Raw genomic sequence first — 14661 nt, forward strand, 5'->3', positions numbered from 1 at the left:
ACAGTGAAATGTATACAAGAAACTAAAATTCTGGAAAATGAACCTTTCAGGAACATAAATGTGTACAAGATCCATGGCTCCAAGTCAGTTAACTGACCATGCCATTAGTGCCAAAGAGAACATTCAAATAAGTTGCCGAGAAGCAGGAACATTTAGGAGTTGTAAATTAAGAAAAACAGACTGTTGGGTGTCTGTCTTAGTCACTCAGGGGGTGGGTCATGACCAGTCTGGGGATGAGCGGAATGAAAATCAATGGGAGTTATCAGGGCACATGGCTGAGGTAGGGAAGTGGAGGAGTTCAGTGTGGGGGATTGGAGGCAGTGAGCTGGGATGCAGAAGGGACAAAGATGGTGGAAGGGAAATTCGACATTTAAGGAGGAAGAGATTCCTGTTGGAAGGGGATGGGGAGGGAGGATGGATCTTATTGGCATGCATCATGACTGAGAGCCGGATTGTGTTTCGCCGTGATAGTGAGCAGGGTTAAACTGTGGGCTTGTGGGTAAGGAGGGAGTTGCAGTCATAACTCCAGGGGGCAAGTGGGACCATGTGGTGGATGCTGGTGTCCAAGAAGTGCCAGGAAGAAAGGGATATGAAAGTGAAGGGCGAGGTTCCTGATCGTCAGGTTGAGCCTATTACTCTTTGCGCCAAACGTGACCAGTGATTCTTGCTACATTCACTTGACCTGTAAGTATGAACTCCGACTAGAACGTGGTTGTGATGATGAATGGAGTAGTTTCACCTTTTGTCCCAATATGTATGTTCCACTTGTGAATGACAGGAGTCACTCAGGGGGGAATACCATTCATCATGCATGTGCACAGTAGAGTTGGGCGATCTGTGATGATAGTGTTCTGCCTGTGAATTGCACAATGCCTTACTGTGTGGGTGTACACGCTGGTCACAAGCAATCTTGACCTCGTCATTGGTCATAGAAAATCAAAGTCAGCCGTCTCTGTAATGCAGAAATAATAATTACAGGTAACCTGAAAAATGGCACCTGGGGTCACACGGCACAAAGTTACTGCAAGATCTCACAGTGCACAGAACTGATTCTCTCCCACTTTTAACTGTAAGAATTCACCAATATTCTCTTATATGCAATGATGTTTTTCTTGGGTGAGGTGGGGTGGGAGCATAAGGTTTTAGCACTCATGCAGCAATTTCAATCTCCCACCTTTTTATGCAACGGTTTCCTGCCAAGAACCACTGGAATCCTGTCTCAAATGTCCCCCCACAAATATATTAAGGCTGCTCCTGACGCTATTTGTGCCAGATCAGACTGCTTCACCCTCGATTCCCCACAACGAGGTCAGTGCTGCAGCCCAGCCAGAGCTGGCTTCCCCAAAATGCAGGATGCTGTAAACTGGACACACATCACCTTGAGGGCAACATATCATATGAAGTTGAGGTCATCAAGGGAAAAGGTATCCATTCTGTCCATGTCTTTGTATTAAATTCACTGACGAATGTGGCTGTCTCTAACCTAGGTCAGCATTTATTGGCCATCCCTATCTGCTATGGTGGAATATTAACTGAGTTTCTGGTTTAATTGTCTCGTGATAATACCACTAAGCCATCACCTCCCCTAACGTACAATTCATCTGTGACCATCTTAGATATTTTTATTTTTGCTTTTTTTTTGGTGTTTCTTTTTCATTAAAGCCTTTTACCTCAGGGTCATTGGCATCGGCGCAGCAGTGAGAGCGGTTCGTTTGTGGAATTACGGCATCCTCCCGGTGACCGGAGGTGGTGGCAGCCCTCAGCAGCAGCAAGTTTGTGACTCCTTCTGACTATAGGGGACGCCAGTGACCGCAGTGGCAAAGTTCCATCCTGCGATTAGAGGCTGCAGCAAAAGACTCCGGGCCTTGGTTAGGCTAGGTGCCTGCATCAGAACCTGAGTGTTCCACACAGCTTTATTGAGATGGGACTTTAAGATGTGGACATTTTTCTTTCTTTTTGGCTCTTTCCTTTATTTCTGCTGTTGTGTCTTTTTTAAACTTCTGGTTTTTGTAACTAAGATGGTGCCGGAGAATGGCGACTGTGTGTACACTTCTCACTGTACTCCTGTATTCCAATGCTTGAGCACATGTGACAACAAAATCTAATTCTAATTCTAACTCTAGAAGTCTGTGCCTTTGTTCTCTGGGAGCTGCCACGATGTCTGTATTCTTGAGATCTCTCATTTTCCTACTTTGTTTGCGAGGCCAGAAGCTTTATAAGGCTGTTTTTTGTTGTTCATTCACGGGATGAGGGCATCACTGGCTAGACAGCATTTATTGCCCATCCTAATTGCCCAGAGGGCAGTTAAGAGTCAACCACATTGCTGTGGATCTGCAGTCACATGCAGGTCAGAGCAGGTAAGGATGGCAGATTTCCTTCCCTAAAGAGCATTAGTAAACCAGATGAGATTTTCCAACAATCAACAATGGATTCACAACTATCATTAGACTCTTATTTCCAGATGTTTACTGAATTCAAATTCCACCATCTACCATGGTGGGATTCGAACCTGGGTCCCGGGATATTATCTGGGTCTTTGGATTAAAAGTCCATGGGTAATACCACTAAGCCATCGCCTCCTCTTTATTACTGGGTGATAAGAGCTACCCTCTGATGACTCCATTATGTGATTCCATGAATGAAACAGATACAAAGTGGCCCATTCTTCGATCAGAGTCATGGTGGAGCAGATAGTAGTACACCTGAAGGTGAGGTTTTGCAGCTTAGATCAATCTTAGGGCTGAGGGATGGGGTGGGTCTTCGAGCACAGTCTAGACAGAATGTGCTACATAATCCTAGCATGATGTGCTGAACATAACTGGGTCTAGTAAGGAGAGGATATGATATAGGCTGGAAGAGTGAGAGCAATTTTCTGGGGAGAAGGATGAGGACATTAAATAGAAGGAACATCACCCTCTGCATGATAGAGAACAGCAGCATTGGGTGCTACGAGCCAGAAAGGATTAAATTGGGACCTAGGTACAGTGACCATTCACTGCCTGTAAAATTGCTGGTGCTTCAACGATAGGCAGTCTGTTTCTGTTCCAAGAGGCAAGTGTTTGTTTTCTGTTGCTGAACAAAGGTGAACAGTTTGCAGCATTTTGGAGTCTTCCAGTGTGTGATGGTCCCATATTGAACAATGATCAGATGCTGGGCTACACTGCGCATTGAGGCAAGAGTGGCAGTGACTTAGTGAGAATTGTAACATAGAAGTGGCTGAGGATGTTGGCTAGCTAACAGGAAACAGAAAGTAAACACAAATGGTTCATTTTCTGGTTAGCAGAATATGATGAGTGCTGTGCCATAGGGACCAGCCCTATGGTCTCAACATTTTGCAATTTACCTCAATGTCTTGGATGAAGAAGCCAAAGTTACCAAAGTTGCCACATTTGCTAATGAAGAAAAGGCAAAGAGGAAACGATAAGTTATGAGAAGGACATGGGAGTGGGCAAAGATCTTGAAAATGAATTATTGTGTGGGAAGATGTGAAATTTTGTATTTTGAGGGGAAGAACAAAAGAAGAAGCATATTATTCCAAATAGTAAACAATTGCAGAGGGTCTGGATGTGTTCATGTATGAATTACAAAAGGTTAGTGTACAGGGAGAGCAAGTAATTCAGAAAACTAATAGAATGTTATAACTTATTGTGAGGATGATAAAATACAAAAGTGGGGAACTTCAGTTATACACGGTACTGGTCATTCTACATCAAAAGTACTGTGTACAGCATTGGTCTCCTTATTGAAAGCAAATGCATTGCAAACTGTTGAAAGAATGTTTACTACACTAAGACCTGGAATGGACAGGCTGTCATATGAGGAAAAATTGGACAAGGCTAGGTTTGTATCCATTGCAGTTCAGGAGAGTAGAGTCATTGAATCATAGGATCATGCACGGAAACGGGCCTTTTGGTCCAATCAGTCCATACGCACCATACTCTCAGACTAAACTAGTCCCATTTGCCTGCGCTTGGTCCATCCAAATATTTCTTATTCATGTGTAAAAGATCTAAAATTAAATCAAAACAAAAAAAATCTAATACTACTGAAATGTAATAATTGGTAAGAAATCCAGAAGTAAATCTAGAAATAAGCCTGAATCTCAGGAGAAGCTGCAAGATCCATGCTACTCTCAGTCCATCAGACAATTTGAAAGAAACGTACATTAGATCCTGAGGGATCGTGAAAACGTCCTGTTATGGGACAATCTAGAGCTAATGGGCCCTGTTTAAAAATAAATGGTCACCCATTTAAGGCAGAAATGAGAATTATTTTCTTATGGAGGAACATGAGTCTGTCTTCTTGGAAAGGTAGAGGGTTCAGAGTCTTTGAATAATAAGGCTGTGGGAGAAGGGTTCTTGATAAGCAGCGGGGTCAAAGACAATGGGAGTTGGCAGGAAAATGGAGGAATCAGATCAGCCATGATTTGTTTGCTTAGCAGAGCAGTCTCAAGGAGGTGGGTGGACTACACCTGTTCTAATTCTTGAGTTCTTTTCAATTCAATCCCACAAGATAAAACCTAGCAGTTGGCTTGCTTTTGTTTTAAATGGCCTTGTTAATCTGCAACGCAACCTTTTGTGATTGATTCACTTACACTCCAAGATCTCTCTGTTTCTGTACCCTATTTAGACTTGCCCCTTTCAAGTAATGTGGACTCCCTATTCTGTTTATTCATCTATCTCTGTATTATAGAACATAGAACAGTGCAGCGCAGTACAGACCCTTCGACCCACGATATTGTACTGAACTTTTACCCTATACCTAAGGTCTATCCAACCTCCACCCCTGCCTTATGCTATCATCCATATGCCTACCTAACAGCCACTTAAAAGCCCCAATGAGGCCGACTCCACTACCCTCTCCGGCAATGCATTTCACGCCCCTACCACTCTCTGAGTGAAGAACCTACCTGTGATATCTCCCCTGTATCTACCTCCATTCACTTTAAAACTGTGCTCCCTGTAATAGCTACCTCACCTGAGGAAAAAGTCTCTGGCTGTCCACTCATCTATACCTCTGATCATTTTGTACACCTCTATCAAGTCACCTCTCATCCTTCGTTGTTCTAAAAAGGAAAGCTCTAGCTCTGTCAACCTTTCCTCCATTCCAGGCTACATCCTGGTAAATCTTCTCTGCACCTATTCCAATGCCTCCACATCTTTCCTGTAATGAAGTGACAGAACTGGACACAATACTCCAGATGTGGCTGGACCAGGCTTTTGTATAGCTGGAGCATAACTTCACGGCTCCTGAACTCAATCCCTTTATTAATGAAAGCTAACACACCATGCACTTTCATAACAACCCTATCCACCTGGGTGGCAGCTTTCAGGAAACTGTGGACATGAACCCCAAGATTCCTCTGCTCCTCCACACTGCCAAGAATCTTTCTGTTAACCCCGTATTCTGCTTTCGAATTTGTCCTGCATTTTGGGTCTGGACCCTTCTTCAGAAATGGAGTACAAATGGGGTACAGCCCATTTCTGAAGATGCTGCTTGGCCTGCTGTGTTCATTCAGCTCTACGCCTCGTTATCTCAGATTCTCCAGCATCTGCAGTTCCTCCTATCTCTGAATCATGCCTTATAGTATGCCTTCTTATGTGTTGTGAGGAACTCACAACTTTGTTGTCTGGATTCTCCAGTTTTTCTGTGTGCACACCTATCTACTCGGGATGGAATGGTCTGGGATCATTCCCACTTTTCCAACTTGTCTGTTTTCCTTTGCCTTCCTTGAACATTACTGGGAAAAGTGGTAACGGGGATGATGGGGGGGATTTCAATTAGACACAGAATCATAGTGATGTACAGCATGGAGAAAGACCGTTCAGTCCAACTTGTCCATGCTGGCCAGATATTCTAATTTAAACTCCTCCCATTTGCCAGCAATAGGCCCATGTCCCCCTCAATCCTTCCTATTCACATACCCATCCAGAGGTCTATTAAATGTTGTAATTGTGTCACCCTTCACCTCTTCCTCTGGCAGTTCATTCCACACACACAACACCCTGCGCATGAAAATGTTGTCCCTTTTAAATATTTCCACTCTCACCTTAAACCTGTGCCCTCTAGCGTTGGATTCCCCTGTGCTGGGAAAAATACCGTAGCTATTCACCCTGTCAAAGCCTGTTTTGATTTTATACAACTCTATAAGGTCACCCCTCAGCCTCCTATGCTGCAGGGAAAATAGCCCCAGCTTATTTAGGCTGTTCATATAGCTCAAACCCTCCAATCCCCGCAACATCCTCCAATCTATTCTGCACCTTTTCTATTTTCACGAAACCTTTCCTATATCAGGGATACCAGAACTGAATGCAGTATTCCAAAAGTGGCCTGGCCAGTGTCCTGTACATGCAACAGCTGCAGCATGACCTCTGAACTTCTACATTCAATGCACTGACCAATAAAGGCAAGTGTACCAAACACCACCTTCACTACCCTGTCTACCTGTGACTCCATCCTCTCCATTTGATCCAGAAATGATTCATAAAGAGGTTCTTTAAAGGGACTATCACGGGTTATTGCTAAATTGATAAACACATAGCTAAAGGATTGACGTGGGTAGGGGAGTTCTACCTTTGTGGAACATTGGGCTGCAGTACTGGGACCAGGAGAACCTGTATCACTGGGACTAGCTCTGTCTGTTCCACGTTGGAATCAGCATCCCATCAGAAGGAATAATTGGAGCTGAAATTAAGATTTTGGGAGGGGGAGGGGTTGATGGGAGTGGGGCAGAGAAATGTAAGTAAAACAGATTTCAGTATCAGTGAAGATGACTATAGGAAAGAATAAGAGTAATAAAGATGGTCACATCAAATAAAACACAATGAAAGATGGTGTTGCAAGATGGGTGTATGAGTAGGAAGTGTTTAGAGGGGTATGGGCCAATTGTAGATGAGTTGGACCAAAGAGTCTATTTCTGTGCTCTATGACTGGAGACACTAATTTGTAGGGAGGATCTGAGTATCCTGGAGATGGCTGATGCATGATTTCAGAGAAAACAGGAGTGGCAACTAAATATTTCTGAATATATCATTTAAAGGATTAACTTTAAAATGCATTCAGGACTCCTCTTGCTTCATATATGATAACTCAACAAAAAATGAAGCACTGTTAGATCTTGTGAGGGTCAATGAGTTAGAACAGGCACAAGAAGTGAGACTGGAAAGCATTTTAGTTTGGAACTATAACAACATCAGAAATTATAAGATTTGGGCCAGAAGTGACATTATTGGGTGATCAGCTGGAAAAGAGCAAATTAAGAGGAACTTAAAGTAAATGAGAAAATCTTCAAAAACAGTCAGGTAAATATTTAAAAGAGATCATTAATAGAGTTCATAAGAAACATTATATTATTAAGGAGGAATTGTAGAATCAAATAAACAAATAATTGAGCCCTGAGGATAAATGATTAATGGGAACATTGAATCTAAAGACAAAGGCATATCAAAAGGGAAATGAAAATTGAGGTTGCTGGAAAAGCTCAGCAGGTCTGGAAGCTACTGTGGAGAGAAATCTGAGCTAATGTTTCCTCTGAACCGTTCAGAGGAAGTCGCTTGATGCAAAACGTTAGCTCTGGTTTGTCTCCACAGATGCTGCCAGATCTGCAAAGTTTTTCCAACAATCTGTAATATTGTTTCTGATTTACAGCTTCTGCAGTTCTTTTGGTTTTTATTTGGCATATGAAAGGTCGCAACAAAAAGGAGATCTAACAGGAATACAGAGGACTTAGGAAAGAGGGTTGAAAACAATCAAAAAAGTAAAGAAATGAAATTATCAAGGAAGATGAAAGGAAATAACACAGTGTTCGATGACAAAGTGATAAAACAAAAATCAAAGGAAGGATTGGGTCACTAAAAGAGTGAATGAGATAAACTTGGAGGTAATGATAAAGAAAAGACAGAAATCTTGAATAACTAGTTGACCTCAGTTTTTGAGATTGAGGATGAAAAAATAGACACTTCACCAGAGGATGATCTTCAACAAAAATCTTTGAAAAAAATGGGAGGAAAGAATTGACAAACTGGCAAAGCTAAAATAGGGGAAGATTTAATGTCCAAATGGTATGCACTCACTCATGCTGAAGCAAGCTTGAAAGAAGCTTTTAAAAAAAATTAGTAGAGAGTACTAGATCTCAAAACAATGGATTTCCAAAAGGCAGTAAGTTGTCACACTATAGGAAGATTACAAAGGTGAGTGCATGTGTAGTCAGGGTCAGGAAAAAAAAACAGATTTAATGGATTTGTAACACTTGAGCCCTTGACCCAACTCACTGTCTAGAACCAGATCCAGTGAAGCTTCCCACCTTGATAAGCTGGGAGCAACTGATATGCAACATTCTCCTGAACGTGCTTTAGAAAAGTCACTCTGTTTCTCTTTTCTATTATTACTGTTATTATCTTAGGACAGCTTCAGCCACCCACTACAATATTCTATAGTTCTGTGCATTTCTATAAATGCCCTACAAATGTACTTCAATGTCTCTTGTCCACAGGTTGATGGCCTGATGAATGCGGGATGTGAGATTAAATTGAACCTCACCAGCTTACTGGGGCTTCCCTCGTTCCCTTTCACAGTCACAGACACTGCTTGCTTCAAGTTATTTGCCCATCAACACCAACAACTTGAAAACTCCTATCAGCTCTCCACAAAACATTCCTCTGTCGAAGGAGGATAGGCCTAAGTTTGTTAGTCTATTCTTTTCACTGAAGTTTCTCACTCATGGAACATTCTTGAAAATCACTTTTTTGCACTCTCTCCAATGCGTTCACATGTTTCCTATAATGTGGTGTTCAGAATTATACACAACGCTCCATCTGATCTCTAACAAGCGACTTGTGCATACTCTTGTACTCTCTGCTCCCATTAACAATGAAGAGAACACCGTACGCTTTATTAAGTCAAGGCACGTGAATACATGATGAATGACGAGAACCTGGGAAACACCAAAGACCAGAAAGACTTTAAGCACAGGTGGATAAAGTTCTTAAGACGGCACATGGTATACTACCATTGTTAGCCGAGGCAGCGTTGTGCTGGAACTTTATAAAAAGTTAGGCCACAGATCTAGAGTATTGTGTGCCATTCTGAAATCCACATTATAGGAAGGATGTGATAACCCTGTAGAGGGTGCTGAGAAGGTTTATCAGGATATTGCCCGGACTGGAGAGTTTCAGTTACGACGAGAGATTGGATATCGGTCAGACTGGGGTTGCTTTCCTTGGAGTACAGGAGACTGGGGTGGTGGTGGGGGACAGGGGTAGTGGGGAGAGCGTGAAACACGATTGAGGTGTATAAATTTATAGACCGAGCAGACAGGAAGAAAGTTTTCACTTTGCTGGAGCATCAATAACTGGGGGCACAGATGTATGATAACAGGTAGGATGTTTAGAGGCTTTGTGAGGATTTTGTTTAACCCAGACCATGATGGGAATCTGGAACTCAGTCCCTGTAAGGATGATAGAAGCAAAACCCCTTGTAACAAATAAGTATTTACATGTACATGTGCGGTACCTAGGCTACACGGCTATGGGTCAAGTGCTGGAAAATGACATTAGAATAGTTAGCTGGTTGTTTTTCACTGGTGTAGACTCAGTGGGTTGAATAGCATTTTTCTGTGTTGTAATCCTTTATGGCCATGACTATGATTCTAGGTCATCTCTCCACCTTCAACGATCTGTGCACATGCACATCCAGGCCCCTCTGATCACGTATCCCCTTTAGAATTGTAACCTCTATTACATATAGTCTTTCAATGTTCTTCTGACCAAAGTGCATCATTTTACACTTCTCTGCATTGAAACTCATCTGCAATCAATGCATCCACTCCACCACCTTTTCAATGTCCTTTTGGAGTTTTCCACTATCCTTCTCATACTTTACATTTCTTCCAAGATGATGTCCCCTACACAACAAGATCCAGATCATTAATATATATCAGGAAAAGCAAAGATCCCAATAACAATTCCTGGGGAACTCCACCACAAGCCTCTTCCAGCCTCTAAAAATAAAATCTTTTGACCATTTTCTCGGTTTCCTATCACTCAGAATAATTTTGTACCCAAGTTGCTACTGTCCCTCTTGTATCATGACCTGTAAATTTCCTCACAAGTCTGTTGTGTGGCATTATATCATATGCCTTCTGGAGTAGGAGTTGCAGGATTTTGACTGAATGGCAGTGAAGGAACAGTAATATAATTTCAAAGCAGGACAGTATGACTTGGAGGAATGTGTGGAGTTGTTACTGTTCCTGTGGACCTGCTGCCTTTGTTGTTCTTAATGGTAAAGATAATGGCTTTGGAAACTGCTATTGAGCCATGAGGAGTTGCAGGATTGCAGAGCTTAACTCTGATTAATTTGTAGTGGGATGGCTTAGCCCTGTCTATTGCACGCTACTTCTGCTTTTTTTGGCATGCAAGTGGTTCTATGCTTCAGCAGGTTGTCACCTCATTGTTAGGGATGCCTGTTGTAGCTCCTGGCTTATCATTGCATGCTCTTCAATGAACCTGCATTTGTACCTCGTTTGGCAGTAGCAGTAGAGCAGGGGATATGCTGGGCCATGAGGTTACAGATTGTGTTGGAGTACAGTTCTGCTGCTTATGGTCCACAATCCTCATGCATGCCCCCAGTCTTGAGTTGCTGGATCTATTTTGAGTCTATCCCATTTAGCGCAGTGATACTGCCACTCAGCCTGGATGTGGAACCAGGTGCAGAGTTCATGTTCACTCACAGTTGCACGTGCTGTGCCCAAATCCTGGCTGACCCGTGGAGACAACTTCCAGCTGTTCTCTGCATGTTAGGCTTCCTTCACCCTCTCGAAAAATGTAAGAAGGGATATGGTTGCAAACTTTCGTGGACATTGTAATCTGCATGTGTTTGTATGTGCTTCATATGGATTTCTTACTTGCCTCTTGAACCTGTAGGCCTTGAAAAATTGCCAAAACCCAAGAACGTGTTTGTAAATTCGACCAACATGAGGCACATCCTGAGGTGGAGTCCTGTGAGAGTTCCTGTGGGAGAGATCAGTTACTCAGTACAGTTTCAAGGGTATGTACTACAATAAGCAATTCATTGTGTCAAAGGACCACGAGTTATCCCTTTTAGAACTTACAGAATTAAAGGACTTAGAATTATACCGTCATAGAGATATACAGCACGGAAACACACTCTTCGGTCCAACTCATCCATGCCGACCAGATATTCTGTGTGAATCTCGCCCAATTTGCCAGCATTTGGCCCACTTCCCTCTAAACCCTTCCCATTCATACACCCTTCCAGATGCCTTTTAAATGTCATAATCATACCGGCCTCCAACACTTCCTCTGGCAACTCATTCCATATACACACCACCATCTGCGTAAAAAAAGTTGTCCCTTGGGTCCCTTTTGTATCTTTCCCCCTTCACCCTAAATCCATGCCCTCTAATTTCTTAACCCGGGAAAAAAACTGCCTATTTACCCTGTCCATGCCCCTCATGATGTTTTATAAATCCTTATAAAGTCGCCCCTCAGCATCCGACACTCTAGGGAAAATAGCCGCAGCCAATTCAGCCTCTCCCTACAGCTCAAGCACTTAAACCCAGGTAACACCCTTGTAAATCTTTTCTGAACCCTTTCTAGTTTCACAACATCTTTCCTATAGCAGGGAGACCAGAATTGCATGCAGTCCTCCAAAAGTGACCGAACCAATGTTTTGTACAGCCGCAACATGACCTCACCACTCCTGTACTCAGTGCACTAACCAATAAAGGCAAGTATATCAAATGCCTTCTTCACCATCCTATCTACCTGCAAATCCACTTTCAAGGAATTATGAACCTGCACTCCAAGGTTTTTGCTCAACAACACTCCCAGGATCTTAATGTTACGTGTATATGTTCTCCCCGATCTGCCTTTCCAAAAAGCAGCACCTCCCATTTATCTAAATTAAATCCGAACTGCCATTCCTCAGCCCATTAGCCCATCTGATCGACATCCAGTTGTACTCCGAGGTAAACTTTGCTGTCCCCTACAGCTCCAATCTGTGTCTTCTGTAAACTTATTAACCATACTCCCATTGGACACATTCAAATCATTTATATAAATGACAAAAAACAATGGACCGAGCACTGATCCTTGCGGCTGGTCACAGGCCTCCAGTCTGAAAAGCAACCCACCGCCAACCCCCTCTTGTCTTCTACCTTTAGACTAGTTCTGTATCTGAATGGCTAGTTCTCCCTGTATTCCTCGTGATGTAACCTTGCTAATTAGTCTACCATGAGGGAATCTTGTTGAATGCCTTATTGAGGTCCATATAGATCACATGCACCACTCTGCCGTCATCAATCCTCTTTGTTACTTCTTCAAAAAACGCAATCAAGTTGGTGAGACATGATTTCCAATGCACCAAGCCATGTTGACTAACCTTAATCAGTCCTTGCCTGTCCAATTACATGTAAATCCTGTCCTTCAAGATTCTTTCAAACAACTTCCCCAATGTCAGGCTCACTGGTCTACAGTTCCCTGGCTTTTTCTTACCACATTTCGTAAGTAGCAGTACTACATGAGCCAACCTCCAGTCTTCTGGCACCTCACCTGTGGCTATTGATGACACAAATATCTCAGCAAGGAGCCCAGCAATCGCTTACCACATAGTTCTAGGGTACTCCTGATCAGGTCGTGTGGATTCATCCACCATTCAGCAGCAGCTCCTCTATAATATGGACATTTTTCAAGATGTCACTATTTATTTCCTTACATTCTCTATCTTCCATATCCTTCTCCACAGTAAACACTGATGCAAAATACTCATTTAGTATCTCCCCCATCTCCTGTAGTTCCAATGGCCTTGCTGATCTTTAAGGGGCTCTATTCTCTCCCTAGATACCCTTTTGTTCTTAATGTATTTATAGAATCCCTTTGGATTCCCCGTAGCCCTATTTGCCAAACCTATTTCATATCCTTTTTTAGCCCTCCTGATTTCCCTGTTAAGCATACTCCTTCTGCCTTGATACTCTTCTGGGGATTCATTCGATTTCTGCTGTCTAAACGTGACATAATGTTCCTTTTCATTCTTAACCAAAACCTCAATACCTCTCGTTATCCACCATTCCCTACGTCTACCAGCCTTTCCTTCATCCCTAACAGCAATATACTGTCTCTGAACTCTGGCTATCTCAGTTCTGAAAGCTTCCCTTCTTCCAGCTGTCCCTTTGCCTGCGAACATCCATCCACAATCAACTTTTGAAAGTTCTTGCCTTATACCATCAAAATTGGCCTTCCTCCAATTAAAAACTTTGACTTTCTGATCCAGTCTATCATTTTCCATCACTATTTTAAAACTAGTAGAATTATGGTCACTGGCTACAAAGTGCTTCCCCCATTGACCTGCTAACTTATTTTCCAAGAGTAGGTCAAATTTTGCACTTTCTCTAGTAGGTACATCCACATACTGAACCAGGAGATTTTATTTTATACACTTAACAAATTCTTTCCATCCAAGCCCTTAACATTGTGGCAGTCCCAGTCAATGTTTGGAAAGTTAAAATCCCCTACCTTAACCACCGTATTATTCTTACAGTTAACTGAGATGTTCTTACAAATTTGTTTGTTCAATTTCATGCGGACTATTGCAGGGTCTGTAGTACAATCCCAATAAGGTGATCATCCCTTTCTTATTTCTCAGTTTCATCCAAATAACTTCCCTGGATGTATTCCCAGAAACATCCTTCCCAGCTATAGCTGTAACGTCATCCTTAATCAAAACGCCACTCCCTCTCCTCTCTTGCTGCCCTTTCTATCCTTCCTATGGCATCTATACCCTGGAACATTAAGCTCCACCCCTGAGCCTTGTCTCTGTAATTGCCATGATATCCCAACCATGCCCTGAGTTCAGCTGCCTTTCCTGTTAGGCCTCTTGCATTGAAATAAATGCAGTTTAATTTATCAGTCCTACCTCATTCTCTGCTTTGCTCCTGCCTGCCCTGACTGTTTGACTGACCCCTTTTCCCAACTGCGTCAGTCTCTGACTGATCTCTTTTCTCATCGTCTCCCTGGTCCCAGTCCCACCTTACTAGTTTAAATCTTCCCGAGCAGCTCTAACAAATCTCCCTGCCAGTATATTCGCCCCCTTTCTATTCAGGTGCAATCCATCCTCTTGTACTTCTAGCTCAGTAAAGATTCCAATGATTCAAAAATGTGAATCCTGCTCCCCTGCATCATCTCCTCAGCCATGCATTCATGTGCTCTATCCTCCTATTCTAACCCTCACTAGTTTATGGCAGCAATCCCGATTATTACTATACTTCAGGACATCCTTTTTAAATTCGTGTCTAACTCCCTATATTCCATCCTTCGAATCTCATGCTTATCTCTTCCAATGTCATACGTTCCAACATATTCAACAACCTCCTGTTGATCCCTCTCCCCTTTGAGAATATTCTGCACACTCTCTGAGATATCCTTGATCCTAGCACCAGGAAAGCAACGCACCATTCTGATGTCTTGCTGTCGTCCGCAGAAATGTCTATCACAATCAGTTGCTTGGAACCTGATGGACTCCTTGTTACATCCGATCCAGTCTCAGTACCAGAAACCAGGTTGTCAGTGCTACATTCCCCTGAGACTCCATCACCCCCCCCCCCCATGCTTTCCAAAACAGCACATTTGTTTGAGATGGGAATAGCCA

General features: G+C 42.7%; 1 protein-coding gene across 2 annotated transcripts in view; it reads left to right on the forward strand.

Annotated features, from left to right (window-relative positions):
* crfb16 (cytokine receptor family member B16) overlaps positions 1-14661 on the forward strand; it is a 50602-nt gene that overhangs the window by 12092 nt on the left and 23849 nt on the right. For both annotated transcript variants that reach the window (XM_048542861.2, XM_048542862.2), the window contains exon 2: positions 10920-11043. In XM_048542861.2, the coding sequence (XP_048398818.1) occupies positions 10920-11043 (124 nt within the window). The remainder of the gene's footprint in view (positions 1-10919; positions 11044-14661) is intronic.

The sequence above is a fragment of the Stegostoma tigrinum genome, chromosome 14 (assembly GCF_030684315.1).
Source record: "Stegostoma tigrinum isolate sSteTig4 chromosome 14, sSteTig4.hap1, whole genome shotgun sequence".
NCBI classification, from domain to species: domain Eukaryota; kingdom Metazoa; phylum Chordata; class Chondrichthyes; order Orectolobiformes; family Stegostomatidae; genus Stegostoma; species Stegostoma tigrinum.